Below are 27,856 nucleotides of genomic sequence, written 5' to 3'. Positions count from 1 at the left end.
GATGTCATTTTTATCGTCGTTCATTGTTGTAAAGGTATCGTCTGGCTCAATAGTTGACAACGTCGTTTCATTTAGCCGATTTTGATCATGATATTATTCTATTTTTTGAATTGTCCCGATTTCTACATTTTATAATATTTCAACTAAGACCAACTCTAACCATAACACTTAAAAAAAAACCTTCGTCTATTCAACACCAAAAACAATTCAACTCCATCTAGACTTAAAAAAAAAAACATCAAATTGATGGACCAATATAATAAAACATATTTCATTATTATTAAATCATTTTTAAATACAATATTTGCTATTTGTGAATAATTATTAATTTATTTAAATACAATACTTATAATCTTTTATTTATGATTCAATTTTTAAATATAAACAATGGAAAAATATTCTTCAAAATAATGTTGAATTAATATAAAAAATATCAGGTTTTTTAAAGCTAATAACATTAAAAGAGACGTTATAAATATTTAAAAATAAAATAAAAAGGCGAGCCAACCCGATTTATTGGCAAATCACTAAATCACCAATGACCAACAAAAGATTTGGTGATTTGCCGCGAGATTGGAACTACATCACCGGCAAAAGTTACGCTTTGCGTGTGGTTGTAGTTGCTCTAAAGATATGACAATTTACTAATCATCAGTTTGTAGCAAGGTACAATTTTCGTTGGATCAAATTGGTCAATTATGGGTGTCATTATTTGGTTCAACTCTACATCATACGTCCAAATTGCATCTTGTTTGTTAATGTTTGTTTGTGCCAAAACCACAACACGAGTCTTCCACGTGACATCTCAACATTGAATTTGTTCTACCGTAAGGAGAAAACTTTTTACATTGCACCTCTCGTTTCCAACTTTCGACCAAGTTAAATTCTTCCCAAACACCGGACTTTCAACCATGAACAACGACGACTCAGACAATGGGATAGGAGGCAGATGAAGCAGTGATTGGATGTCATTTCATGATTATAGATACGAAAAATAGAGGATGAAACTAGAAAAAAACACGAACCGAGATCAAATCACAAATTATATCAAATATCAAGTAATTTTTTTTTTTTTTTTGCATATGGGAGTTCAATAATTTTCCCCTCAACACTTGCAAACTCATGGATGCTGAAAAAATTGGTCAAAAAGGTGGTTGATCTAATGCAAATTCATCATCACCAGCTCCTTGCATTTTCCTACACAAGATTTTCCTGGTGCCAACAAAGTTGTGCATAAATGTACACATTTAAACTATAAAATATTTATTTTTTAAATAAAATACAAAATAATTGAAAAAGTCAATCCCCACTACAGCTATCAGCTACCAGCTATGTATAAAAAAGTAAAATGCTTATTTTCAAAAAAATAAAAGGGATTGACCAGGTCAAAAAGCAAAAAAAAAAAAAACACATGACATGGCATGGAAGTTGGTGTCCTAACTCCTAACTAAAGCCAATGCCTTGAACAAAGCTAAAGATGGCAACATCACCTTTTTCTTTTTCATATTTTTTATTTTCAAGCATATTGTTCTTTTGGAATTTTATTTACCTCATCAATCGTTCTTCTGGAAAATAATCTAATAAGGTCTCACATATTTCCACGTGACATCAGAGTCGAGATGTAAACTCTAGTGTTTTAACACTCTGGGACAATGTGCCTAGCCTGTGTTGGACCATTTCTTCTAAATATATGTCGAAACGTCTGTTCTTTTCTCAATAACTCTTTTGAAGAATAATCTAATGAGACATAAAACAATGAATGTAATAGTTGTGATCAAGATACATGGCTTTTAGCAAGTGGCCATCCTGGTGTGGTGGGTGAGGTGAGGTTCTTTTGTATGATGGAAAAGAGTGTGGTGTGTACTATAAAAAACTTAAAACAACAAGAAGTAAACAGATAAAGTAAAGTTGGTGTACTATTATTCTAAAGCAAATGAGTTAACACTTCCAAAATTGGTTATAAATGGACCTCCCATCACACTTTATTACTTTTCATTTCACCTTTCAACATGTCTACCTCATGCATGTGAACTTCACCTGCCCATAAACCTTGATAACCTCATAAATAAATAAATAAATAAACCTTACTCAGTTTCTTACAAACTATGTTTGTTCACCAAATAAAGGAAAAGTCTGTATATTCCATGAAAAGTCATATAACACCTCCTCCCAGAACATATTATTATAATATATAAGTTCAAGATGAATATCAACATATGACTGAGGCATAGAATTATTCCTAGCTCCATGGACCTAGTCAACTTTTGTGGGGTCAGAGCATCAACACAGCTATAGTTTTACCTTCATGATCAATTTTGGCACTAGGAAAAGGCCTACCCTAAAATTACATTAAAACTAAACAATAAGGGGCCCTTAATACAAATTGGATAAGCAATAAGTGTGGTCTGTGTCAATACTAATCACTGACCAAGTCAGCATCTCGGTCGGCATCACGGACCGGTAAGAGGGGCTTCGCAAACAATAGCATCTCTGATCAGGGTAAGAGGCGGTAAACAAGTAGTAATAAGTCTTTAAAACCATTTCGCTTAAAATTTGCGTGTCATTTTCAATATCAGTGCAATACAACATATGTGACCTCCGTTTACATGATACTACAGGCTTTTGGCACAACTACAAGTTAACTTACTTCTCCTACAATCCATGGCCAAATTTGAAATTTTCCCTTATAAGTGAGGATGAGATGTTGCGGGTACCTTATTACTAAATAAAATGTGTTCCTCCTCGACAGTGGTGTTATCTCCAATTACTAAAACCCAAGTCTCTGTGATTTTCTCTAATTTCCCTCCCTTCGAATCTACTAAAGTAAAGGCCCGCAGCGTACCTTCTGAGTTTGGCGTCAAAGTAGGGGTGCTGGTGGTTGAGCTGCTGCTATGAGTTTCTTGTTTGTCATAGAATCTTTTGACCCTAGGAACGATGGCCCCATTTAGGTATATGGTGTTATCATTCCCGACCACAATCATTTTACGTGGACCATTTCCAAATGCCAGCTCCTTATGCATGTGACCAAACACGACCAGGGGAACAGAATATTTGGTGTTACCTTTAAGTTGAGAAAGAGCAAGTGCTAAATCTGTACCATAAATCAATTGTATAAGCATCAGGATACATTCATTAAAGGAGATAAAAAGTGTCATGATGCTGGGTGGTACATTTGAAACCAAGTTTGTCAATTATAATATTTTGGATTTAGGAAATAAAAATGGAAAATCTGGAAATTAAACTTGATTCATATGTATATTGAGAAAGGGTTGGGTTCTGGTGAGAACCCTTTTTCATGAGAATGTGAAGGTATCAAAATATTGTGTGAACGCTTGTCGTGAGAACTGCGATACTTTTATATTGTGCGAAGGTTACAACATTCATACAATATAATGTAACCATCCAATACACTTGTGAAGGTGACATGAAAGTTACAATCTTCACACAATATAACATAACATTCACAGAGCATAAAGGTAACTTCACTTGTTCTCTTCTTTTCATGAAAGTGAAAATTTGCCACATGATAGAAATTATCTCAAACAAAATACTAAAATGGGTTAGCATATGGTATAAATATTTGGATCTAAAAAACTGACTTCAGTCAGAAGTTATCTACGATTTGCAGCTGGGACATGGCAATAATGTCTGTTAATTTGGCAGAGTAAGAATTATACCACCTCATCCTAAAAAGGAACTGCAAATTGACTTTCTGTGTGTCAAATGAGTTGTACTACATTTTTAATCTGAAAAAATTAACTTTATTATGTAGAAAAGTAAATGTATATTGGAGATTAAAAAAAGGAAAAAGAATCTTTGAAGTTGGAAAGCATCATGTTTAGGTTTCTAGAATCAAAAGTGTAACCTTTTTTGAACAGATGAAGTAATAGATTACATTCAATGCACTAAGCATACCTAACTCATGAATATTACACAATGTCAATCAAATCATGGTATAACATTGCATGTGGGGTAATTATCACCTGGATCACCATGGTCTCCACCTTCACGCACCCAATCTTTTCCACAAATGTCATTCAGGTTGGAACCGAGACCTGAACATACATACAAGAATATTTAACACAATAGATTAACTGTTTGACCATGAAACTTGAAATGAGAAGTGGAAAAGACGTGTATGTTGAGCAAGTGGCAGACCTGAGGGTCCATTGTGAGCAAGAAGAATAATGGAATGATCCTTTGGTGTCCCTAAAGAGGCTTCAGATATTCTCTTTGCACTCTCATTCATGTTATGAACTCCATATCTAACAGGTTGTTTCCAATATCAGCAACAAAGGTGTTAATTTCATAAGAGGTATCTAGCCTTGGTCGACTGAAGGACATGCAAGGTATAATCAAGTTTCAATAACAAAAAACCTCAAGAAGTAACATACTCCCAAGTTCTAACATCTCAAATCGAATGAGCTTCTCACTCAAAACGTAAAAATTAGGAAACCCTTTTACCATGTCGTATGTAAATCACTAGAAGTTGCTATTAATATATTATTTATAGGAACTGAAATTTCATTGTTCACCATAACATCTAAAAAGATCATGCATTGGAAGATATTATGAAAAGGATTGAAATTTTTGTGTGAAATTTGATAAATAAATAGAAAAAGTACCTTTTGAATGGCACTTGTTTGATTTGTGTTGATAGACATTATTGAAAACTTTGAAGTGTTACATGTGAAATTTGATGAAAAAACATGTTGAATGATAGTATAATGGTTCACCAAAAGTCCAAAAGAAGTGCAAAATTCTATTGAGTTTCTATTCACAGTTTAAAAGAACGCAAAATAGCATGTAACTCTTCCTAAAAGGTTTGAAAAATCAAAAGGCACATATGGTTTGGAACAAACTGAAAGTCGAAAGACTCGTTTAATTTGAGATTGTGGGTGTAAGTGTTAATTCATGGCGGCGGGCAAGATTTTGCTAAATTGACTTTAACTTGTTTTCATGGGAATAGTTAGACATAACTTCTGGCTCTATAAGGTGGGCCATACACACTCCTAATTCCTTGAGCAAAACAGGCTATCTAAGATGCAATGAAAGATGTTAAGATTTTGGGGTTCTTCCATGCAATCCTTTTAAACTTCATATAAGCAGGCAACAAAAAATACACCGACCTTTTAGCCAGAAGTTGTTTCCTGAAGAACCTTTCACCCCCGCAAGAAAAGGGGCGCCCTCCAATAACACTCAGCTTCAATGAACAGAAGTCCAAACGTTGATAACCAACATGTTCTTCCCCAAAACTGGAAGCCACGACACATGTTCAGGATTCATATTATCCATCAATGAGTTCTTCAACAAAGCAAAAAAAGAAAAATAAACTTGTTCACTATATCAGAATACTGACTCATACAGTCTGGTCAATCATGCGTAAAAGTAAAAGCAATGGATTTACTCACAAGCAGCAGGAACCCCTTTTGGTGTATGTATAGTTTTATTGATTAATAGCATTCTGAATTATGAAACATGCAACATGCAACACACGATCTTATGCAGTTATAAATGGGGATGATAAAATTAGTAGAGTTACCAAATCATATACATTAACCGCAAGATCACCTAATGGTAGTAGGGCTAGCAATGACCAACCTATGAACATAGATTAGAAAGCTCACTTCAGTTGTTTAGCCAGCATGTTATCCATCATCAGTCAGAGGGTGAATGACATAAAACAAATACTAACTGTTTGATCCCTCCCTCTCTCATGCATCCTCTATTAATTCAATAATTTCCTATAAGGCGTTCAGATGAAAGAAAAGCAGGAAAGAAGGCTATCTTTAATATCGGTACATCCCAAGTGAGGAGAATGGTGGCCATGACACAGTTGTTCGGTACATTGTGTGATTGCATGCCAAACTTCTAACCTGTTTTTTTGGGACAAGTTCACCTATGCTAGTAGATCGCTAAAATTTTGCATAACCAGACATCAGTTATCTTTAAGCACAATAAATCTAGTACGAACCCTTGTATCCCCAATTTTTTAGAATCTAAGAATCGTAGCATCCCCATATTACATACCTGTATCCTTGAGACACAGGGACTACAAAACAACGAAACCGACTGTTTCATCCATATAATACTAATGTTGGATCAGTGAAAATGTTGCGATGAGTTCCAACAGTTTTTCATGTGTGGTTTAGATTGCCGAATTGTTAGTTCCATATAAATTTGTGACTTGACTGACTAAACTGTTGTATTCAGGGCTTTGAAAATAAGTCCTGTGATATAATAGCTATAGTTGCATGCACTGATATAAGATGTTCATGTAATTTGCAAAATATAGGACTTCTAAGATGACTTCGTAAATCTGAAAATGTATATATTATTTTGGAGCAGAGGCGACAACTTTTCTTTTCAGGTTAGGAAGAAGTAAGATTTTAACCATCATGAAGACAACAACCACCACCATTTATCCCAAATTGGAATAGAAAAGGACCCAAAAAACTATTAGAAACGATAACTGCAAAAGAAAATTGCACGTTTTGGTATTAGAAACAACAGTGAAGTATGATACACTAACAAGAGAAAAATCTTCATAATTGGAAATAGCTAAAACTCACCTTTCCAGCTGGAGTTGGACAGCATCTTTCCTCCTTTAAATCAATGACACAGTTAGAAGGTAGAAAAGGAAATAAAATTATGAGACCAAGACAAAAGAAGAACCGAATGCTTGAAACTATATTCTAGAAGCCATATTCTATAATGTGCATCTCTTCTTTTTTCTCTCTTTTAGATGCGTGAGAGATAGTGATAAAAGAAGAACTAAATGAATTCTTTTTGATTGGTACAACTGAAAATAACTGTCACTGTTCCACTTGAAATCAATATTAAAGTTATCCTTCAAGAAATATATGTTTTAAACTACACGAGACAAAAATCTTTTGTAAATTTTAGGTGGGGTTACAAGAAGTGAAAATTCATACTGTTTGAAGGACAGCAATTAATTACTGATTTTAAGGGGATGCCTGACAATTTAAAAGAAATGCATAATCATAAATATAACTAACAATTATCAACCTATCCGTTTGGATTTGATATTAATTGAAAGCAAAAGTTACGTAAGAAAAACCGTCAATTGGAAAGAAATCGACTGCACAGACAAAAGATCGAAATGACCAACATTTTAACAGGGGCACAATACCACACAAGTCAAATTGGCAATTTTTATTTCTTTCAAGGAGAGCCTAGGTCTGATTAAGGCTGTAAACGAACCGAACGTTCAGTGAACCGTTCGGCGGGAAGTTCGTTTATGTTCGTTTATTTAATAGATGAATGAACATGAACAATTTTTTTTGTTCGTTTAGTTAAATGAACGAACATCAGCAAGAGTCTCGTTCGTTCATTTATGTTCGTGAACGTTCGTTCATTTATCGTTCGTTTACGTTCGTTTATATTCGTTCTTTTATGTTCGTTTATATATTAAATTTAATATATAATCTTTTATTTATTTATTTTGAATTCAAATAATATTTATTGATGTTCGTTTAGCATGTTAACGAACGAACATAAACGAACACGAACACATCTGATTTCTAAACGAACGAACACGAACACAAAGAATTTCGTTCGTTTACCGTTCGTGTTTGTTCGTTTGTTCGGTTAAGTTAAATGAATGAACATGAACAAGCCTATGTTCGTGTTCGTTCGGTTCGTTTACTACCCTAGGTCTGATTTAGGTTACTTACACTGTCACTTAGAAAACGGTGTATCAATAGTAACAAGAGACTGACCACATACCAGTTGTACAAAATAAGAATTCTGATGACCATTGGAGACGACAAACTATGCCAAAGAACAACGTGAAAAAACACAATTTGGTGAAAATAGAATATAGAGCATGCACCAGCATTTACCTCATTAAAGCAAATATAGCCAACAGTACATTGCATTTTATATGTTATAGTAGTATACTTCATCGATAAAGAAAAAAAAACTTCATGCCACGAAGATAATTCAGGAGTGAAGTACGATGGCTACCATTGGATGATTCCAGGAGCACCACTTTTGCTACTAATGAATTTAAATTTTCATATTCAGTCAATGGACGAACAAACTCGTTAAGTTGTGGTCACATGCAAAATACATGACCATCTAGAGGCAAAATGGTAAAGCTTTGTATCATAACATCCCGAAAATGTTAAGAATTATTAGACTTGTAAGAAGTATATATGATGGTGGATTATTATCCTATTCTTGAGTGATGATAATGATGAGATGTTGTAAGTCATGATGTAATATAATTCCAAGATGTGGTTATCCCTGCCATATTCAACTCATGTGATTCCTCGTAATAGTTACTCTCTCATTAATCACATATTGTTTTGGGAAATATGAACAACTTTTATGAATCGGTTTGATTTTACTATTTCTAACAACATTAATCATGCTTTTAAGGTTAGAATGCAAGCCGATTGTAAATGGTATCATAATTAAACGAGTTAAGGCGAGTTCAAGTTGATTTAAAGAAGTACACCAAACGTACGTATTTTTACATAGCCGATTCATGTTGTTTGTGTTTGAATGTGTCATGAAAAAAAATGATTTAACCGGTGTTATAGCATGTGGTTATTAAATACTTTATACAAAATAAATTTTGAATAAATGAGCATGCTAAATAATTATAAAAAAGTAGGTGGAATGTACTTTTGGTGTTTTGAAATTTGATATTTATATAGCATGCTATTGACATAAGTTTTTGGTGGAACAGAATTTGTATAATTGAGGTGATAGGAGCTCTTTATTGCACTATGGCTTTGATGTATTAGATCCGGATCTAGCGACTTAGGGTCACCCCTTTGTTGTGGTTATATTGGAGTCGCTCCCTTTACAATTGATAGATTGCTCCCATAAGGTGTTACATTGTGTTTATAATCAGAATGGATTCAGATGTTTTGAATTTGGTTTGGCATTAGGATTCCAATTTGGGTTTCAAATTTTCGATTCGTGCAACTGGGTTTGGATCTTTTTGATTGTGTTGTGGACTTATTTTATTTAGATCTTTGATGCCTTTTACATGTTTTCGTACATGAATTTCTAATGTCTCAAGCCTTCCAGAACCTTCTCTAATACTCTCAAACTTCCCTATACCTTTTGCAAGTTTAGGGTCTTTTCGGAAAGAGCTTTTCTACCCCTAGGGGTGGAGGTATGATCTGCATGCATCTTACCCTCCCAAGGCCTACTTCCAAGTGGGATTTTCTGGAGGCTTGGTTTGGTTTTTTATTTAACTTATTTAGATTTAAATTTGGATTTGTGCTTGGACTAAAAGTAGTTTGGTTTCATTTTGAGGTTAGAGATGATGAAGATGATAACAAGAAATGAAAAAAAAAATGATGGTGAAGGTGAAGGTGAAGGTGAAGGTGAAGGTGAAGGTGAGAAGGAAGATGGTACAAAAATTTACCATTTTGCCCCTTCCAAATATGAGGTTTTATTAACGGAACTATTAAGTTGATTCTTCTCTGTGCTCGAAAATATTGTCCTGTGATAGAATGTGGGAATTAAATTCTTTAATGGCAAAAGTGGTATCCCCATGATAGTCTAGTTACAACTGTTATACATTACTCTAATTCTAAATGCCTCGTATAAGTGTACTTACTTTTCAGAAAAGTTTTGTGTGTTCCAAGCATCATGGTTCCCTAGGATAGCCGCTTTAGCCATTTTAAGTGCTGCAATGCTTCTAACAAGTTCAACATTTTCATTACCAAAATCACCTGGAAAAGCATATAGGCAAAGAAAACAGAAGACAATTGAAAATAAAGAAAAGAGCATCACTATACACATTTAGTTCATAAGGGAAATGCTTCAAGACCAAAAAATGAAAGAAAGCTTGCCAGAAAAATCAAGAAGAAACAAGCATCAGATGAAAAAAACCTGCCTGTAAACAGCACCAAATCTGGCTGCAATTTCAAACAAAAACTTGTAAGTTGTAACTGATAGGAATAAAATGCAGAACAATAACCTCATGGGTGATGATGAGGGAACTTCATTAGTTTATCCAAGGTAGAAAACACACACACAGACACATACATGTGAAAGAACCAATCAACTGACAGTAACATACGTGGAAACGAGAGTGGATGGTGCAGCATACATCATTCACAGGGATACATGCTGGAAAATGGTATTTCAGATAGGCCTATGTGGACTACAGTTGGCACTGATAAGAATACATTTAGGCCGTCAAATAATGCCATGGGCTGTATAAGAAGCATTGACGACTACTTGATGTTTTGTGTATTATATGGTGTTGATCCTCATCCAGAAGTGGTTTGTGTATCATGGAATAGGCCAAACTAACAACTGAGATTAAAGAATGACTTAATCTACACAATGTTAAATGACATATCCAACCATGTAGAGGTGTGACCCATGTCTACTGTTTGACAAAGCAATCAACACCTGGATACGAATTCCTGAAATAATCCAGTTAGTAGTGGCTATGGATCGGTTTCCTATAATTATAAATGGATGAGAGACATGTAGTTTTTAGATGTGGCAACCAATGGGGAGCCTGAATTTGGATGGAAATCATGCTTCACCTAGCTCTGGATACGGATCATTGTCCTGTGTAAAGTACTGCATATATAATGTGGATGCATTCAGATGTGCAAAAGATAAAATCATAAGATCATTTGGGATTATAAAAGTAAACATGCAAAATCTTGAGCTTCAACGTCAATATAATTATATATGAATGCAGTACACGACATTACCTCTATTGTGAACGATATAAGAACCAACTATATTATTATCTTGACTGTCTTAAAAGTTATCAGTTTATGTAGTTTCAGAATTTGGAATCATAAAGTTTATCTCTGAAAGCAAAAAAATATATATCTGATTTCTAGGATCAAAAGGGAGTTAAAATAGTTCATATTGAGCTATAATAAACGAAAATTAAGCCAAACTGAGTAATTACCCGCAACAGCTTAAGAGCCTTTGAATCTTCTTGAAGATTCCAATCATCATGCTTCAAAATCCAGCAAAATTTCAGATAATTAATAGCTGAACATCCATTGATTATCAAGTAAAAATGATGAACACACACAGGGGAAAACGAAGCTCACAACGTCTCCGACGATGACTATTCTGACCGTGGAAGCCATTGGTAAGCGAATATTGAAGTTGACCTTAGAAGAATAAGACGCCGAAGACGTTGGTGGCGACGGCGATGGGCCGTAGGAACCGAAGAGAACCGTCGGAGTGGGCGCGTGAAAGAACGCGCTGGAGAACATAGAGAACCGTATTTCCGTAGTATACAACTACAAAAATATTAATCTGGTTTATGCAAAACGTTACACTTACGCCCCTCAATTTTTGAAAATTTTGGATATTAGTCCTTCATTAATGATGAATTTATCATTTTTGGATCACCTCATCTGATTTTGATTATTGTTTATTTGATTGAAATCCAATATATCAAATATTGGACTTTTTTTTAACTGATCTAATTCAATCAATTTTAAGTATTGTTTGGTAGTAGTTGAATGATTCGAATAATTAAATGGTACTTTAAAAAAAGAGGTTCTTTCCTTTTAAAGTAAATAAATGGCTACATACATATCTCATCCTTCTCAAACCTACTTTGTATGTATGAAAATTAGTTGGTTTTGCGATTTTGAAACCCAATTTACGAGTCGTTTACTAAACGTTTATTAGATAGGCACTCAGTGAGTAAGCGTTTACTGAGCGCCACTTACCTTACCAAATGAGCATAACAATGACCGAGAATTATACCAGGTAAAAGATATAGCATTGACTGAGAATCTTACCCAACTACTAAGGGGGTGTTTGAGATTCCTTATAAAAACAACTTATTGATATATTCCGGTATGGCACCGGTAATAAGCACTTGAGACTGTTTGCATAAACAGCTTATACCGGTGTTAAACCGGTAATAAGAAAATTTTGAAGAAGTTAAATCATTCTAACTTATAATAAATTGATAAATACATTTGTAGAAAAACATAAGTTGTTTCAAATAAGCAATCCCAAACACCCCCTAAGTGAAGAAGAAGATTCTTACCCGGTTAGCGTTTTTCGAGTAAAAGACACTTACCAATAAATCCATTTTGATCAAGGTAACATTCTTATATTCAAATGTGATCTAGGATTGAGAAGGAAGCATACACCATGACCATTAAGACAAGAATGTGAAGTTAACGGTAAGATATTACGTTTGCTCCCATTCATATAGGGTTTGTCTGGTTAATTTCACGGCCCCATAGGATTAGCCCAAAACAACCACAAGGATGAGTTAAAGGAACCGGTTTCATTAAAGAAAGCCATTTCTAGAGCATCTTATTTCATGAAACCACCCCCACATATTTGAACAAACCGATAACATCTATATCTGAAATCAAGATTGCTTTCATTCAACGATATACTACTCAGACAACAAAATCTCATGCTACGAACAAACATTCAAAGAGGCACCGTTTGGCGCAACAAAGTAGAGGCGAGCAGCAAAAAGGTATTCTCATTTCTCAGCAAAAATGACATCTGTAAGCCAAATCATTGTACATATTCCTGCCAAGAAAACCCACCCTAGTCCGTTACCTCCGAATATATACCTCAATTTTTCCTCTTCTTTAAGTCCACAAAACAATAACGTCGTGGCACAAAAGGGTTATTTAAGAGAACAACCTTCTGACAGATTTTTTTACTTTCTAAAACATTGTCTACTAGAAAAATGCCTCAAAATCTGTCGGAAGGTAAAAACATGTCAGAAGGTTATTCTCCTAAATAACCTTATTCACAGGATGTGTAACAATGGCATGATTGTTACAGAAACAGAATCCGGATGGAGATATTCACTACCCCCTCTATAATTATTTAAGAGTAAAATTATCATTTAGTTGATTAAAAACTGTAATAGTTAAGACATTTTCTAAAACGGTGTGCCTTTTTCAATGTGGACGGAGGGAGTAACGATTAATTACCTCTGTATAACCAACATCATACAACGGGGGGGTAGTCACAGATCAAGCGTCAGGCTGCTGTCAACTTTTCTCTCAACCAGTCTACAAAATTGTCAAGAATCAAAGGCCATGCTTGACAGGCATCATAATTTTGAAGGTCCGGAAACTCTATCTGCAGATAAAAGCCAAAGAAATGAGCAAATTGCACGTGTTCATATAAACCGCTGGAAAGGGACTCATGCAAAATGACTTAAAATCACACTGCATAATTAAAAACTAATTCTGGCAAACTAGCTGATTTGTTGGCTGTTAGCTGTTTGCGAATAAGCTAGCAGATAAACTAGTGTAAAACCTAGGTGGCCAGATGACAATGTAAATTGACATATTCAAAAATTAATTGGAAAAAATACAAGTGGCATTGGGAAAAGTTGCAAAAAGCCCTTGGAGCTTAAGTAGCGTTTCAAAAAGCTAGCTTATGGCTGACCAAACGGGGCCTTCTCAATAAACTCAAAAACAAGCTAGCTTATGGTTACCAAACATGGCCAAAATGGAACAGCAAATGAAGAATACCCGGCTGCATAATCAATAATTGAAGTGTTTTAAAGCTTAAAGAAGCCGACAGTGAAATCTAGAAATGAGTCTCATAAGGGATAAAATCAATCCACTTCTACCCATTACAATCCATCATTGAAGGAAAAAAGGATAAAAATAAAGAAATATCGTGAACCAAAATTATTAACATCCACATCGAACAGCGGGAATATAGGTACTTTTAGCTTGAAATTGTGTCAAAAAATAAACCATCAGAAATAACAGAGGAAGTACTAATATGGGAACTTCCATATAACGAGTTTTATTCGATAATAATAATAATAATTAGTAGAGTACCTCTTGACAAAAACGGAAAAAGTTTGTCCACTGGTCCATGTTTATCACCTTGTATTCCTTCTGGATCTGATAAGCACATACAGTTATGCTACAAAGTGATAGATGAATGAATCATATCTATATCTATACTATATTATAAAACATTTGACAAAAACTCTTAAAAACCATTTTTTATGCATAAAGTACTGTATATTGATGCATATTACTTAAAATTCAAGATTACAAGTAAATTATGCATAAGTACAACTTATTAAAACTTCATGTTTGAATTCGAGTAACTAACTGCGAATAAACATAATCAAACAGGGGATAAACATCTCATTTAAATATAAAAAATCCAAAACATAATTAAGATAATCATTGAGTTCTATCAGAATACTTAATTATTGTCTTAAATAATTATTTTATTAAACCAAAAATAAATTAGTTCATTTTTAAATTTCAGTTAAATTATAATAAAAAATTGAATTAAAGAAATTACACAAAAACAAGAACTTTTAAATAGTTAATTTGATATTAATATTGCTTATTTTTTTCAAAATTTTATAATATCTTCAAATTTATATTTCATTCAAAAATAAAAACATTTTGTTTCTCAAAACCACATAAAGTCGCATTATAACATCGATAGACCCAAAATATAAAACGAAACAATAAAATCAAGATGTATCTCGCTGCATTGCGCGAGTACCCTTCTAGTGCATAAAAAAGGGTGAATACACAATTAGCTACAAACCTTTAAGTACTCGACAAATGAATCAACCTGAAGAGGAAACTGGCGTCCAAGAACAAGATCGAGTAACATGCACACGCTCTCAATATCCAAGCTCTTCTGTTTATCTTCTGAAATACGTAAAATGACACGAGAAATCATAAGGTTTAATGGATTAAAGGGTAGGGTTGGTTCAAGAGAGAACCCTAAAAAGGGAGAACAAGGGAACCCATCCGAACCGTCCATCTATTTTAATCCAACGGTTGTAAATAATAAGGGCGGTTACATTCGAATCTGGCCATCTGTTATTTTAGATCAAGCGGTTAATAGGGGTTTCCTGTGTTCTCCTCCTTTTTGGGGTTCTCTCTTGAACCTCCCTCTAGAAGGTATGTGATCAAATAAGAAGAAACACAAGCCTCCATCTGTCTCACATCAAGTTCCATCAAGAATCTAACAAAATATTTGAGAATGCAATCTTTTCATTTAAAGAAAGGTCTTCCATTTTATTTAAATCCCTGAAGCTTACCAGTTAGGCAGTAACGAAATGAATAGCAATAGAAATCCTCAAAATTATTTTGCTTCGCCACCTTCTCAAAGAACATGGACAACAAGATGTTAGATGTTATTTGGACTTGAACCATTTCTACATGTAATTAGAAGGGGGAACATGATAACGTACCTCTTTCTCCAACTCGGGGAGCTCTTTCTTTAGCTTTTTAAGAGTGTCAGCATGAAGAGATTTTAGGCCCGTTCGCCACTCATCCTAATAAGACAAGGATCAATGATCACTAGAAGATTTTTGCATTATGTGTTTGTGTGTTATCATTGATTTTTAACAATTGCAACTATTTCACCTTGTGCAAACAAATTGAAAATGCTAAGATGATTAGAATACATGTAGCCAAATACATTTTGAAATAAAGGAAATCACGATTGGACAACTTCCACAACTCAATCATGAGAGTGCCCCACAATTTCACCAATCATAACTTGCGTCATTTTGCAGCTTTTTTTTAATTAGAATCAATTAAGCGGATTTTTTTTCTCCATCAAATTATCCGGATAAAGACAACAACCCTAGGCTCATCTTGGTTAATGTACAAAAGTGTGGTTGGTATCCGAGGATCTATGGGGCTTCAGACACCATCACCTGCTATATGGTTCCAGCTCATTCCTTGCAGTTCAAAGCAAAAAAATCATAAAACTTTTTAGTGGAAGTACTTAATGAGAGGGAAGAGTCCAACCAAAAATTTTGGTATTTAATGCTTAGGCGAGGAGAATGCACCTATTGTATCTGCCCTGTTTTTCCTGTTAACCGGTCCCCGTATGGTAAATTCTATTCATGCCTAAAGATCTGCTTTTGGGGGGGAAGCAATTAAATGTTTTCTTTCTTTCAACCATCACTTCATTGGTAGTCTGGTACATGAATACTGTTTTCCTAAATCCAAGTATCCAACCCCAATCCACATCTTTTGGTCAAACTATCAGGTATGACTTATGAACCTAAACCCTCCCCAAATTTAAATTTGACATTTTCCTCAAGCCAAATACACAAAAATAAAGTAGCTATTACTAGCTCACTTCCATTTGCTCATCCAAGTAGACAAGTATCTTGTGAGAAGTCTGAATCTGAATCAACGCATGAAGCACCAAGTTTGATAACTTGAATGGGTGTTGAAAATTCAATTGTCATATCTTGGATCAAAATAGGTTGCAGATTTCAATAATTTGGTCATCAATATAGGTTTTGCTCTTTGTGCGTTCACTTTAAAGGACTCCCCACCGTTGGCAGTTTATATTTCTACAGCTTCATGAGAAAACCTCTCGTTACAGGTCACACAACATGAGCTCCACCATTGAGAAATTAATACGGAGAAGAACGCAGGTCAAACCTTTTGGCCTCGTGAAAGCTCTATCATAAAACATGTTTGTAATAGGATGATTTGATGCATTCTCGTAGAGTTTGGCATCATCATATGCCTAGTCAAAGTTATCTCCAACCAATCTATACTCATGGCCACATTAAAATGTAGTCCAATGCAACCAATATATAGTAATTGACCACATTATCTCCCTAATGGAGACTTCCACGGTTCCACCTCTATCCACTTCAAGATGTGATCCACTGCAACCCGATATATACGCATCTACCGCAATGCATGGAAGCTTGAAAAATAGTTTTTAGGCAAATGAAACTCTTGTAGTACCAAGACCGTCACCATAATCCTGAACACGTGATGCAGCCACAACATTCTCCAACAATTTCCTGCCCTTCATCTTCAAGTCAAACTCTTATAGTACTAATAACCACTTTACTAATCAGTTGTCTTCTCTAAAATGAATTAAAGCAACATGATATGAGAAATGATCCCCAGCAATACACTGAACTTATCCAATGCAAACATTACTACTATATTCCCCCTTGATCGTGGTGTAATTCATCCAGGTGTTCAAGTAACTCTTACTAGCACTATATATTATTAACATTATGACCTAAAACTGCTCCTACAACATAGTCAACAGCATCACATGTGCAATCTCGAGAAGAGACCAATAGTGTCATTGCATGATCTATGCCTCAGTATGTATTGTTTTCAACCTCAGAACTGCGTCGAAGCACCATCAGTATCATACGTCATACACCAAAACAAGGGCTAGGAACTGGCTGGATTTTTCCCTTGTCCACCAAAAAACAATGTTCCCTAGACAATTTGTTCTTGAACCATGAAACGATCTTCACCAACCTTTCGACAAGGTTCAACTAAATGCAGTGCTGAAGACCATATCTCTAGAGACACCCATCAAAAGAAACACTAAAGAAAGAGAAGTCATCCATGAAGATTTTCACGAGCTTGCTATCATAAGCTTTAAACATCATGCAACTTCAAAAATGGTTTGAGTTGTTACGTACACCCCTTGCTTTTTCTTTTGGGCAAACTTGTCATATGGGTAAATAAACATGGTTTCTAAGTGGGATTATTTGGTCTAAAATGGCATAAATCACCACTACAACTTAGCCACCTTTTTCTTAATAGCTTCATCTATACTATCTTATAAACCATATTTATCAAAAGTTTTAAAAACAATTTTTAATGCACAAAGTACTATACATTTATGCACAAAGTCTTAAAAGTCTTAAAAACAACTCATAATGCATTAAGTACTACTACTTTATGCATTTAGTCTTAAAATCTCCTAATCTACAATTAAAATAACATATAGCACAAGTTACCAATGCACATTATTATCTTTTCTTTTCATGTTCCCAAAATACTTTTGACAACTTTCACTCATGCTTTCACCCTCTCATACCTCTATGTCTTCTCCCCATCCCCCAATACCTCTATGTCTTCTCCCCATACCTCTATGTATTCTCCCATTCATCCCCCATTCAATTGCTCTAGAACTCTCAGTCTCGCTCTCGATCTCTTGATTCTTTGCTCTTGGTGTAAATCGAACACATTTGTGGAGTCGTTCAAATATGTTGGACTTTAAATATATTGGATTTTAAATTGTCATACAATTTTTTTCATCGATATACTATAATTGGAACCACAACTCTTATTTATTCAAATTGTATTAATATGTAAAGACCAAGTGTAACTTATATCATCGTTAAATCTTCTCTAATAAAACCAGTGAAACTTCAAAATCGTTAAAATTCACGGCTCCCGCCGCATTGCACGGGTACACAACTAGTATGTTTAAGTAATTCAGCACCAAACTAAATGGCTAATACCTCTAGATCATCAACTGGACACCAAACTGTAGCAAATAATGCACCAACTAAAGTATGTCCTCATCAAATACCTAAGAAGTGTATCTAATACATCGGTAGTAAAGCACCCATGCTCACCATCGTGAGCTCCAATAGAAAAGATTAAACATGATCATACAATATGAAATTTAAAGCGCAAGGCATGCAAGCCAGGCTACTTGCCAAAAAGATCACACACACACAGACACACACACATATATATATGTGTGCATAAATATCACAACAGCGATTAATATTGGGTCAACAGCGATTAATATCAAAAAGTGGAAACAGTCAAGTCAACGACAAAAACATATTCTTTTGAAAGGAAAAGCAAAAAATTAAGGACTGAAAAATGAAAACAGGAGCAAAGCAAGGTATTCAAAGAGTTAAGAACAGCAATTATGTGATTCACCTATTGATTAGCAAATAAGTTGTCAATTTGAATGTTTTGACCTACTAAGAGCAGTGATTAAAAAGTCGTCAATTGAAAGTATTCACAAGTCGTAAATCCCCACCAGGTACTTGGCCAATGTAGAGCAGCTATCAACCAGCAAGAAACCACTGACTTAAAAGTGTTGCAAGGAAAGAGCAAAATATTTGATGGACAATTGTCAATTTATAAAAAAAGAAACAGATTGTCAAATGTTCAAATCCAACCTCGTAACCTGATAGGCACAGGTTGTTTTACCATACCCTGTTATCTTCTTTAATTAACCCAAAAAAGGCCCAAAATGCATTTAATTTGCCCAGTAAAGCCTCATCGTCTTTTGACAAAAAGACCACCTCCTCACTGTGCCCTGTAACTCATGGTGGAAGTGTAGGCATCACCAAACATGATGTGCCTCCAGAAAGGTGCGACGTTGCTGTCCTTCAGCAATGCACCTCTTACCTAGGCACATACCTAAGCTCCCTCGCCTTTTACAACAATGATCCTACATAAGAGTTGACAATGTCCGATGCCAAATCAACAATTAACACTAGCATGAGTTTTACCAAAGAAAGAGCATCCTCAATATATCTTCAAAACTAACTAAAATATCTTCTGAAATGCACCATGGCATCTTCACAACCATTGGGTAACGTTTGTGGCTCCAAAGAGACCAACTCAATCTACTCATACACTGGACCTGGACCTTTGAGAAGTGTGCCCCCACTCCCATGTCGAAGAGTTTGTCTCTTTATGGTAATATTCAATACGGTGACAAGAAACAGAGTTACCCCAAGGCCTTGGAATTTCAACTGAATAGAACTTAACAACATGCATCGTGATGCTAATTCTTCTTGTTAGAAGAGTGTAAGAGTTGTCCCAAGTCCCAACAAGATAAAAATGATCGTTTCTCTCCAACATGCCTCTGGAAAGCACAAAGGAACAGCCAAACAGGTAGCATTCCTAAAGTCTATCTCTTACATCGTACCTTACTTCTGAAAAGAATGGGAGTCTCAGCTCCACTCTAAGTGAAAAAGATTTCTTCTATAAGTTAGACCCTTAACCTAGTCCTTTTCATCCATTCAACATTGATTTGTAGCATAATGTTGAAATTAAATCTTGGCTGTAGTATGCTTCATCCAACATCTTCCATCCACCATCTAAGGAGAAACAATTTAAAGATTATGATACGAATCAATTTGGCAAAATCAAGACTAGCGGCCAAACGTATTGCTAATCGGATGCTTACGGATAAATCCTGGAATTCGAGAACCAGGGAATCTCCAATGTCAAACGACAATAATAAAAATATCTGATTGAATGCCCATAATGGTGTGGCCGACCCCCTTAAATAAAGCCGTACCCTAATCCTAAAAAATATACCCTAATCCTAAAAAATAGGAAAACATATGTATCCTAATAAACTATAATTAATATCTATCCTAATCAACTAATTAAGAATAAGAAAATTGCAGACAGCCCCCCTCTACTTGTTTCCTGCCTCTCTTTTGCGACGCTGATATATCCGACCCCAGTGAGGGTCGGGCTAAGACGTATCATTACCCCTGCCCCGAAGATTCACCTTGTCCTCAAGGTGAAAGGCAGGGAACTGCTCCACCACCTGAGTGTACTGACACCTCCATCGCATCCAAGTGCGCGTGAGTTTCCGATGTTACCTCTTCCCCCTCGTCATCTTCATCATCCATTAACATGATCCGTAGGGATTTCTCGGGGCAACGGTGTCCGGGTGTAAACTTCCCGTCGCATCAAAAACATAAGCCCTTAGCCCGTTTATCCGCCAGTTCCGAGTCTGTCATCCGTTTAAACGGCTGTTCATTACCCTGTTGTCGGTCGTTGGGTTCCCGTTGGTGGGGCAGCCATCGGCCGTGAGCCCCCCACTCCGGTCCGCACTGGCTGACTTTTGTTTTCCCCTTTTTCCGCGTTTCCAATGCTGACAGTTTTATTTTCATCTACCATAAGAGCTAGTTGGATCGCCTGATCTAAGTCCACTGGTTGAAGCAACCTCATAGAAGTTCGTAGCTCTGGTTTCAACCCTTTTAAGAATGTAACCCTGCATAATCTTCTCAGGAATACCCCTTAGCTGTGCCGATACTGTTTCAAATTTCCCTATATACTCGAGTGCCGACCCTTCCTGTTTAATTGCCAAAAATTGTTCGTATAGGTCCCCTTCCTGAGATGACTGGAACCGAGCCAACAACCGGCTTTTCAATCCTTCCCAGTGACGAAAAGGGTGCCTATCATCACTCCACCGGTACCATGCGAGGGCCTGTCCCTCCAACCCCAACATCGCCGCCCTCAACTTCTCCCCCGTAGTAACAAATCCCTGAACGTCAAAAAATCTTTCCATGAGATACACCCACCCATATGCATCAGTTCCATCAAACAACGGCATCTTCAGCTTACGAAGACGATAGTCCGACCCCGGCACCAACACCCGTTCCCCCGAAGGTGCCGAGCCCCTTCCATACCCGCTGCCAAACGGCTTATCAGTCTCCGAAAAAGAAAACGTACCCGACTCCGAAAAAGGAATTTCCTGAGTGCCGACGGGCTTGTTCAATTCCTTTGTCGTGCTGGTTGCATGCCAAGGCGGCAGAGGCGCCCCATTCTCATCAAAAATCAAATTCGATTGCTGCATTATGGGCCGTGTGGTGCAATCGGTGTAGATTGGCGATGGCATCGCCGCTGTCGGCGGTGGTGGCGACTTCAACGCCTGGAACTGTTGCAACATGACCTTCATCATCTCCGCATGTCGCTTCTCTGTTTCAATGCGCAACGATTCCATGGTGGCCTCCAAGTTTTCGAATCGCTTCGTCGTGTCAGCACGAAACTGATCGGCGGCAGCCTTCTGTTGAGTCAACTCAGCTTCAAGATCCTGAACTTTGGTCATGGTGGTGTGGACAAAATCACAGGTGCAAGACCGATGCTCTGATACCAATTTGATACGAATCAATTTGGCAAAATCAAGACTAGCGGCCAAACGTACCGCTAATCGGATTTTACGGATAAATCCTGGAATTCGAGAACCAGGGAATCTCCAATGTCAAACGACAATAATAAAAATATCTGTTTGAATGCCCATAATGGGGTGGCCGACCCCCCTAAATAAAGCCGTACCCTAATCCTAAAAAATATACTCTAATCCTAAAAAATAGGAAAACATATTTATCCTAATAAACTAATTAATATCTATCCTAATCAACTAATTAAGAATAAGGAAATTGCAAACACCCCCCTCTACTTGTTTCCTACCTCTCTTTTGCGACGCTGATATATCCGACCCCAGTGCGGGTCGGGCTGAGACGTATCAGATTATTGGAAGAGAATACAAGGTTTTCACTTGGAGGTGGCTTAACAACACACTATGGACTTCTCTTGTTCCATCCTGAAATCTGGAATTGATGACATCTACCTTTTACTCTTAATTCTCCTACTATTTGTAATAAAAATACATAGAATGTTCTATTATTACAATCAATTGCAATGAAGCCTTGTGGTGAGTCCTGTTTTGCTTTTGGTTCTTAATTCCGAAAACACAAATGAGTGTTTGTTCGTCATGCCCATGTAAATTTCTTTCAGGGCCAAAGTTTTCTATTTAATTTTTCTTCTGTTCAGTGCCAAGATGACAATGGATTCATTCCCAAAACTACTGGTTCCATTATTGGTGACTTTGATTTTAGATCTTAATACAACTTTGAACTAAAGAAACTAAATAATAACAACAAAAAGAACAGATATAGATGCTACAGAACAAGAGCAATGAGAATGTCATACACTTTTAAAGTTGTTTTTCTGTAATAAACAAGAAGAATGTAGGAATTAAACTTTTAAAACACACCTGTTGCATACCTGTGTAAAGTAACCCTGCTTTTTAGCATTCATTTTCCTGGAACACTTTAATTGTCAACACTTGCACATGTGAATTGCCTTAAACATTCAACCTAATTGAAAATGGCCAATAACACATACCAAGCAAGCATCAAGATTCTGACATCAGTATGCTCAACACGTAGATCCGAGCAAAGCTTCTCAACTCCTTCTGGACTATTACAGACAAAAGAAACCATAAGAATTCCACCAGAGTATAATAATAATAAAAAATTATTACCATCACTCTTTATAATGACATGATATGAAAAACAAAGGTTGATGAAAAGCTTGATATTTGAAAATTGCATTACTACTTCAAATTGGATTTGAATTTACTCATGCACAAGAAATAGTAGGTGACCACAATTCTAGTATTTAGGTCCAGGAGCATTCGCAATATTATCATCTTCAAGATTCCATATCTCCACCCTTCTATGAATCCCCCAAATGAAATGCTTTGTAGTTCTTTGTTGGTGCTGGGGGTGCATATAGAGTCCAGCTTTGACCATAACTCATACAAAAGTTCTTTCAAAAGCTGATTCGGCTCCCCTGCCTACTATCGCTACCTCAACTGCTTCCAGCGAGTGCACTTAGAGTGAAAGTCACTTGAACTTGAAGAGTGAAACAACTACGATTTTGAACAACTACAAGAGCCTTTAAGACTACATCACTAACTATCCTTAACACTAAAAGAAGTCAAAGAGAACTAATAATTGATGGACCAAAAGGTTCCAGAATTGTTGACCACAGATACCAAGATTACAGGACCGGTAATCTTGATCCTTTTAATAGAACAAGTGAATGAAAATTCACAAGCTATGGGTTCAGATATTAGTGTTAAGAATCTGAAGTTAAACTTACATCTTATATATCTAAGAGAGGAAAAGAAGAAGATGAGAACGAGAAGACACAATGAATTCTTGTTCCCCGATAGTTTTAGACCATTATTGCTGCCCAAAGCAAAAGCAGGATAAAGTTTGTACTTACGGTATTTGCTTATTTCATCTCTAAATAATTTACGAACCATAACTATCATCACCAAACTTGAGCAGGATAATTTCTTTCTTTTACGAATTTGATATTGGGCATATATATAGATTTTGGGACAAATCATAGCTATCATCACCGAACTTCCTTTTTGTATAAAGAGGGTCAATGCACATTCTCTTTCCTAATCTTATTCTTTCTTTACAATGGTAAGCTTGATAATCACCATAGATTTAATCTAGAATATCCATTTCCGCACATATATAGATGCACCAATGTATCCTTAACTTTTTAGATTCGTGTTTCCACATGTCAAGTGCCCATTTTGTCACAAGAGCGTCCTTGCAACTTAGATCGCAAGGAGTTGATTAACACGCCATAGAACAAAGGGGTGATTGTGGGCCAATGCCGCCATTCCTTTAAGTGAAGTAGTGAAGCTCAAGAAGAAAAGCATGTTAAATCAAAGATTAATAAGTCACAGAAATAAAAACAAGGCCATTGATATGATCATACTTTCGAATTTCACAAGATCAAGCACGTTGATAAGTTGTTCCACAGTCATTCTCTAGCACTATAAAACTTCAGTAAGAGCTTTCCAGGTGAAGTGGAGAATTATAGGAAAACAAGGGCAATGACAAAAAAATATTGATATTTGTATTGCGTTTAGCAGCTTGATGTGTGTTATGGTCTACACAAGGACCAGACATAGCGCATGACATGGGAGTCATGGGCAGGCGAAAAACACATTGACAACTTGAGAAATAGAGGTATTTAAAGGGTAATTCAAAATAACACTTTGTTTTGGCAAAGATAAAGTGAGACTAGAAGCACTCGCTGATAGTGATTTTAGTAGAGATTGTGTACTCTAGCAAGAGAACTTCAGATTAAGCAACTGTGAGTTGGATGTCCAAGCATCATAAATGTGTTTTCATGCGAACTATAAATGCAAATATGGGTCAATGTCTAAGGTTATCAAGCAGATGGCTTGGTTGAAGAATTTTATATAAAATATAGGCAAGAAGCAACAGAACAACATTCTCTTTAGTGACAGAGTGCAATTTGGCCGGCAAGGAAGCAAGTGTTTCACTCCAAGACCAAACATGAGCAAAATATAATTCATGCAGGGTTTCTTGGAAGATAGTCCATCATATTTAAAGAAAACTTTGAGTAGACATGTTCACAAAAAAGTGTTGATGCTGTGAAATTAAGGTTGTGTTGGACCTCAGTTGGGCCTCCATGTCAGTCATAAGAAGGTGGAGTTGGTGGTTTTTAGGGAGCTTTTTTACAGACAGCAAGTTGGTTCTTTGGTTGACAAACTCCAAGTGGGTGATTGTTGGATATAGAGCCTAATTAGAATTGTAAACACGACTACGACTTCACAGAATCCAACTTTGTTAGAAATGGTTGTAATCAAGGTTTTAAAGAACGCAAACGAATAACCACAAGGGTGGTGCCTGATTGGTTTGAGCTTGGGCTCCAATGGTTAAAAGTAGCTGGAGGTCACAGGTTCAAATCCAAGGAGGAATAAAATGACCTTGTGGCCAGCGGCCACGGTGGTTCAAATGTGGTGACTCAGGACTACCTAGCAGGCGCCCTGGGATTAGTCGGCTCGCATAGCGGGTTGGATATCCAGGTTAATCAAAAAAAAGGAACGCAAACGAGCCTTGAGGCATTTTCTTCTTAGGTAAGTGAGGCGTAAGCCTCAAGGCAATCTAGGAGTAAGCCCCAAATACTTAGATTAAGTACTAAAAGACATACAATATTAATTAATAAATTTAAAAAACAAAATAGAGAAATATAATAATATAATATATTTATAGTAAAAACATATAAAAATTGCTAAAAAGCAAAATAAAACAAATTATTAAGTATAAAAATATATATTATATATCTACACTAAAAGCATATACAAGATTAATCAAAAAATCAAAAGACACAATAATACAAATACAAAAGTTATTAATTATATATAATAATATATTTTATATATTTATAGTAGAAATATATGAAAGATGTCAGAAAAATAAAAAAATAGAACAGTTATTAACTAAATATAATAAGGATTATACTTCTAATAATAAAAATATAGCAAAAGTAATTAAAAACTAATCAGAATATTGAGAGAGGGGGTAGGCGATAGAAAGAAGCGCCGTATTTCTTTGACTCACTTTTAGGGTTTTATTCTTTTATTAATGAAAAATTTGATCCACTCAGCCCACCGCTTAAACGCCTTTGTCTACATCTCAATCAACATCAACCGACGAGGCGACGAGTACGATTCAGCAGGCCCTTAAAAGGCAGCGCCTCATATACGTTTTCTAGACACCTCGCTTGAGGCACGCCTCAAGGCGTACATCTCCAACGTTTTTTAAAACCATGGTTGTCATAATGCCATTCTAAGTTGTCTTGTCCTTTTTCTAATTTTGGCTTTTTATGGCAGCCTTTACATCTTTCTACATTTACAGAATTCACAAATATAACAGAAACCTATCAATAATAGTGGATGTGAGCAAACTGATGAACCACTTCAAAATTGTGTTCAATTTTTTTATTTCTTGTAATTACCATTGTGTATGCATGATTATAATCCGACAAGTACACATCCTACTTTCTTCATGGCGATCTTTGAATGTTCGACAAGTTTTTGCTTTCTCAAAGTAGAAGTTTTTTACCCTGCACTCTCGTTGAACCCCCTATCAAGTACTTTCAAGGTGAGGTTCTTCAGGGGTGTGGTGTTGACTGTATCCCCAAACTATTCACCATGAAATCAGAGGGATACAAGAAGGATACACAAGGAGCAGTTTTATTCCTTCTTTTACCAACATATACAAAGAGAGAGTTTGTTCTTTCTTTTTACCTAAAAAATAGAAGTTTCACAATATTCAAATTAGAAACAAAGGCTAAAGCCTAAAATGAAAGTTCTATGACTACAAAGAGAAAAGGTGAGACACTGAGAGGACACAATTTTATAAGATTTATGGACACACTAAGTAAAAGCATTGATAAGATTTATGCTTTAGTGTATATTTTTGCTTACATTTTTAATGTATGAAATTGTAAATCATGAATAACTTCTTTCTTTCTTTGGTTTTAGATTTGTCGAGATATGCACATGCATGGTTTTAAAAAACGGTGGAGACGTACGCCTTGAGGCGCACCTCAAAGCGAGGCGTCCAGATACATATATGAGGCGCCGCCTCTTAAGGGCCTGTTGAATCGTACGCGTTGGTTGATTGAGACGTGGACAAAGGCGTTTGAGTGATGGTTGTTGGAGAGGCATCCAACTGAGTGGATAGAATTTTTCATTAATAAAAGAATAAAACCCTAAAAGTGAGTCAATGAGATATGGCGCTTCTTTCTATCGGCTACCCCCTCTCACAATATTCTGATTAATTTTTAATTACTTTTGTTTATATTTTTACTATTACAAGTATAATATATTATTATATTTAGTTAATAATTGTTCTATTTTTTTTATTTTTTCTGATATCTTTCATATATTTTTACTATATAAATATAAAATATATTATTATATATAACTAATAACTTTTGTATTTGTATTATTGTGTCTTCTGATTTTTTGATTAATCTTTTATATGCTTTAGTTATAGATATATAATATATATTTTTATACTTAATAAGTTTTGTATTTGTTTTATTTTGTTTTTTAGCAATTTTTATATGCTTTTACTATAAATATATTATATTATATTTCTTTATTTTGTTTTTTTAAATTTATTAATTAATATTCTATATGTCTTTTAAACTTAATCTAAGTAATTTGGGGATTACGCCTCAAGGCTCGTTTACGTTCTTTAAATCCTTGTGAATGCACCTCCATATCCTCAAGGATTTAGAATTCCTTAATATTGGTATCCACATATCAAGCACCCTTGCAATATAGATTTGATCCCTCACTTTTTGGTACCCAATTTAGTAATTTTATGCATGTTCGTTGCCACTTAATGTTATTTGTATCGACTCTAGTCATAACTCATAAGCAAATCTTGTGAGGCTTACATAAGCATCACCAAAATGGATGTTGTATTATTCTCTAGTTTTGAGGGCAAGTGAAATTGACAAGGGAAGATTTGAAAGAATTAGTCTTGTTGATTATATTTTCTCTTCCAATTACTAGAAGCTCTTAATTGTAATCATATAAAATTGAAATTAGAAGAACAATAATTCATGATTAAGATCGTTGAATCCAACTCATATGAAGGGACCCATAAATTTATAAGAACATAAAATGGAAATTGACAAAG

General features: G+C 35.6%; 2 protein-coding genes across 7 annotated transcripts in view; both read right to left on the bottom strand.

The window, feature by feature from the left end:
- Positions 1-1,064: 1,064 nt before the first annotated feature.
- On the bottom strand, positions 1,065-11,499 carry LOC112517150. Of its 4 annotated transcripts, XM_025124493.1 has the most exons (10): positions 11,076-11,499; positions 10,928-10,978; positions 9,884-9,905; positions 9,605-9,719; positions 6,573-6,605; positions 5,130-5,255; positions 4,159-4,265; positions 3,984-4,055; positions 2,843-3,091; positions 1,065-1,212 (listed from the first exon to the last, which is right to left on the bottom strand). In XM_025124493.1, exons 1-10 carry the CDS (start codon positions 11,241-11,243, stop codon positions 1,160-1,162), a joined length of 996 nt encoding a protein of 331 aa, XP_024980261.1. In that variant the 5' UTR covers positions 11,244-11,499; the 3' UTR covers positions 1,065-1,159. The 4 variants fall into 4 exon arrangements, with proteins under 4 accessions (XP_024980261.1, XP_024980260.1, XP_024980262.1 ...); XM_025124492.1 differs by lacking the exon at positions 1,065-1,212 and having other exon boundaries at positions 2,522-3,091; XM_025124494.1 differs by lacking the exon at positions 1,065-1,212 and having other exon boundaries at positions 2,522-3,091; positions 9,880-9,905; positions 11,076-11,157.
- A 762-nt stretch (positions 11,500-12,261) lies between these two features.
- The window catches only part of LOC112516636 (DCN1-like protein 4), a 23,521-nt gene continuing 7,926 nt past the window's right edge, over positions 12,262-27,856 (bottom strand). Inside the window, exons 3-10 of one of the 3 annotated variants that reach the window (XM_025123797.1) lie at positions 22,704-22,778; positions 22,584-22,620; positions 15,209-15,292; positions 15,056-15,116; positions 14,554-14,660; positions 13,818-13,883; positions 12,951-13,101; positions 12,262-12,537 (exon numbers count right to left, since the gene is read on the bottom strand). In XM_025123797.1, the coding sequence (XP_024979565.1) occupies positions 13,000-13,101; positions 13,818-13,883; positions 14,554-14,660; positions 15,056-15,116; positions 15,209-15,292; positions 22,584-22,620; positions 22,704-22,778 (532 nt within the window). In that variant the 3' untranslated portion in view covers positions 12,262-12,537; positions 12,951-12,999. The remainder of the gene's footprint in view (positions 12,538-12,950; positions 13,102-13,817; positions 13,884-14,553; positions 14,661-15,055; positions 15,117-15,208; positions 15,293-22,583; positions 22,621-22,703; positions 22,779-27,856) is intronic. The other 2 variants (XM_025123799.1, XM_025123798.1) reach the window with 2 other exon arrangements.

The sequence above is a fragment of the Cynara cardunculus genome (genome assembly GCF_001531365.2).
Source record: "Cynara cardunculus var. scolymus isolate 2C chromosome LG 8, CcrdV1, whole genome shotgun sequence".
Classification (NCBI taxonomy): domain Eukaryota; kingdom Viridiplantae; phylum Streptophyta; class Magnoliopsida; order Asterales; family Asteraceae; genus Cynara; species Cynara cardunculus.
This window is presented reverse-complemented; position numbering and strand designations above follow the sequence as displayed.

Bases quoted from the DNA above. Each gene is read 5' to 3' on its own strand.
- LOC112517150 (XM_025124492.1), bottom strand. From the start codon at position 11,243: ATGTTCTCCAGCGCGTTCTTTCACGCGCCCACTCCGACGGTTCTCTTC. The intron at 10,979-11,075 runs GTGAGCTTCGTT...TGGATTTTGAAG, and splicing joins TAGTCATCGTCGGAGACGTT to CATGATGATTGGAATCTTCA. The intron at 6,606-9,604 runs GTAAGTACACTT...ATTGATTTAAAG, and splicing joins ACACAAAACTTTTCTGAAAA to GAGGAAAGATGCTGTCCAAC.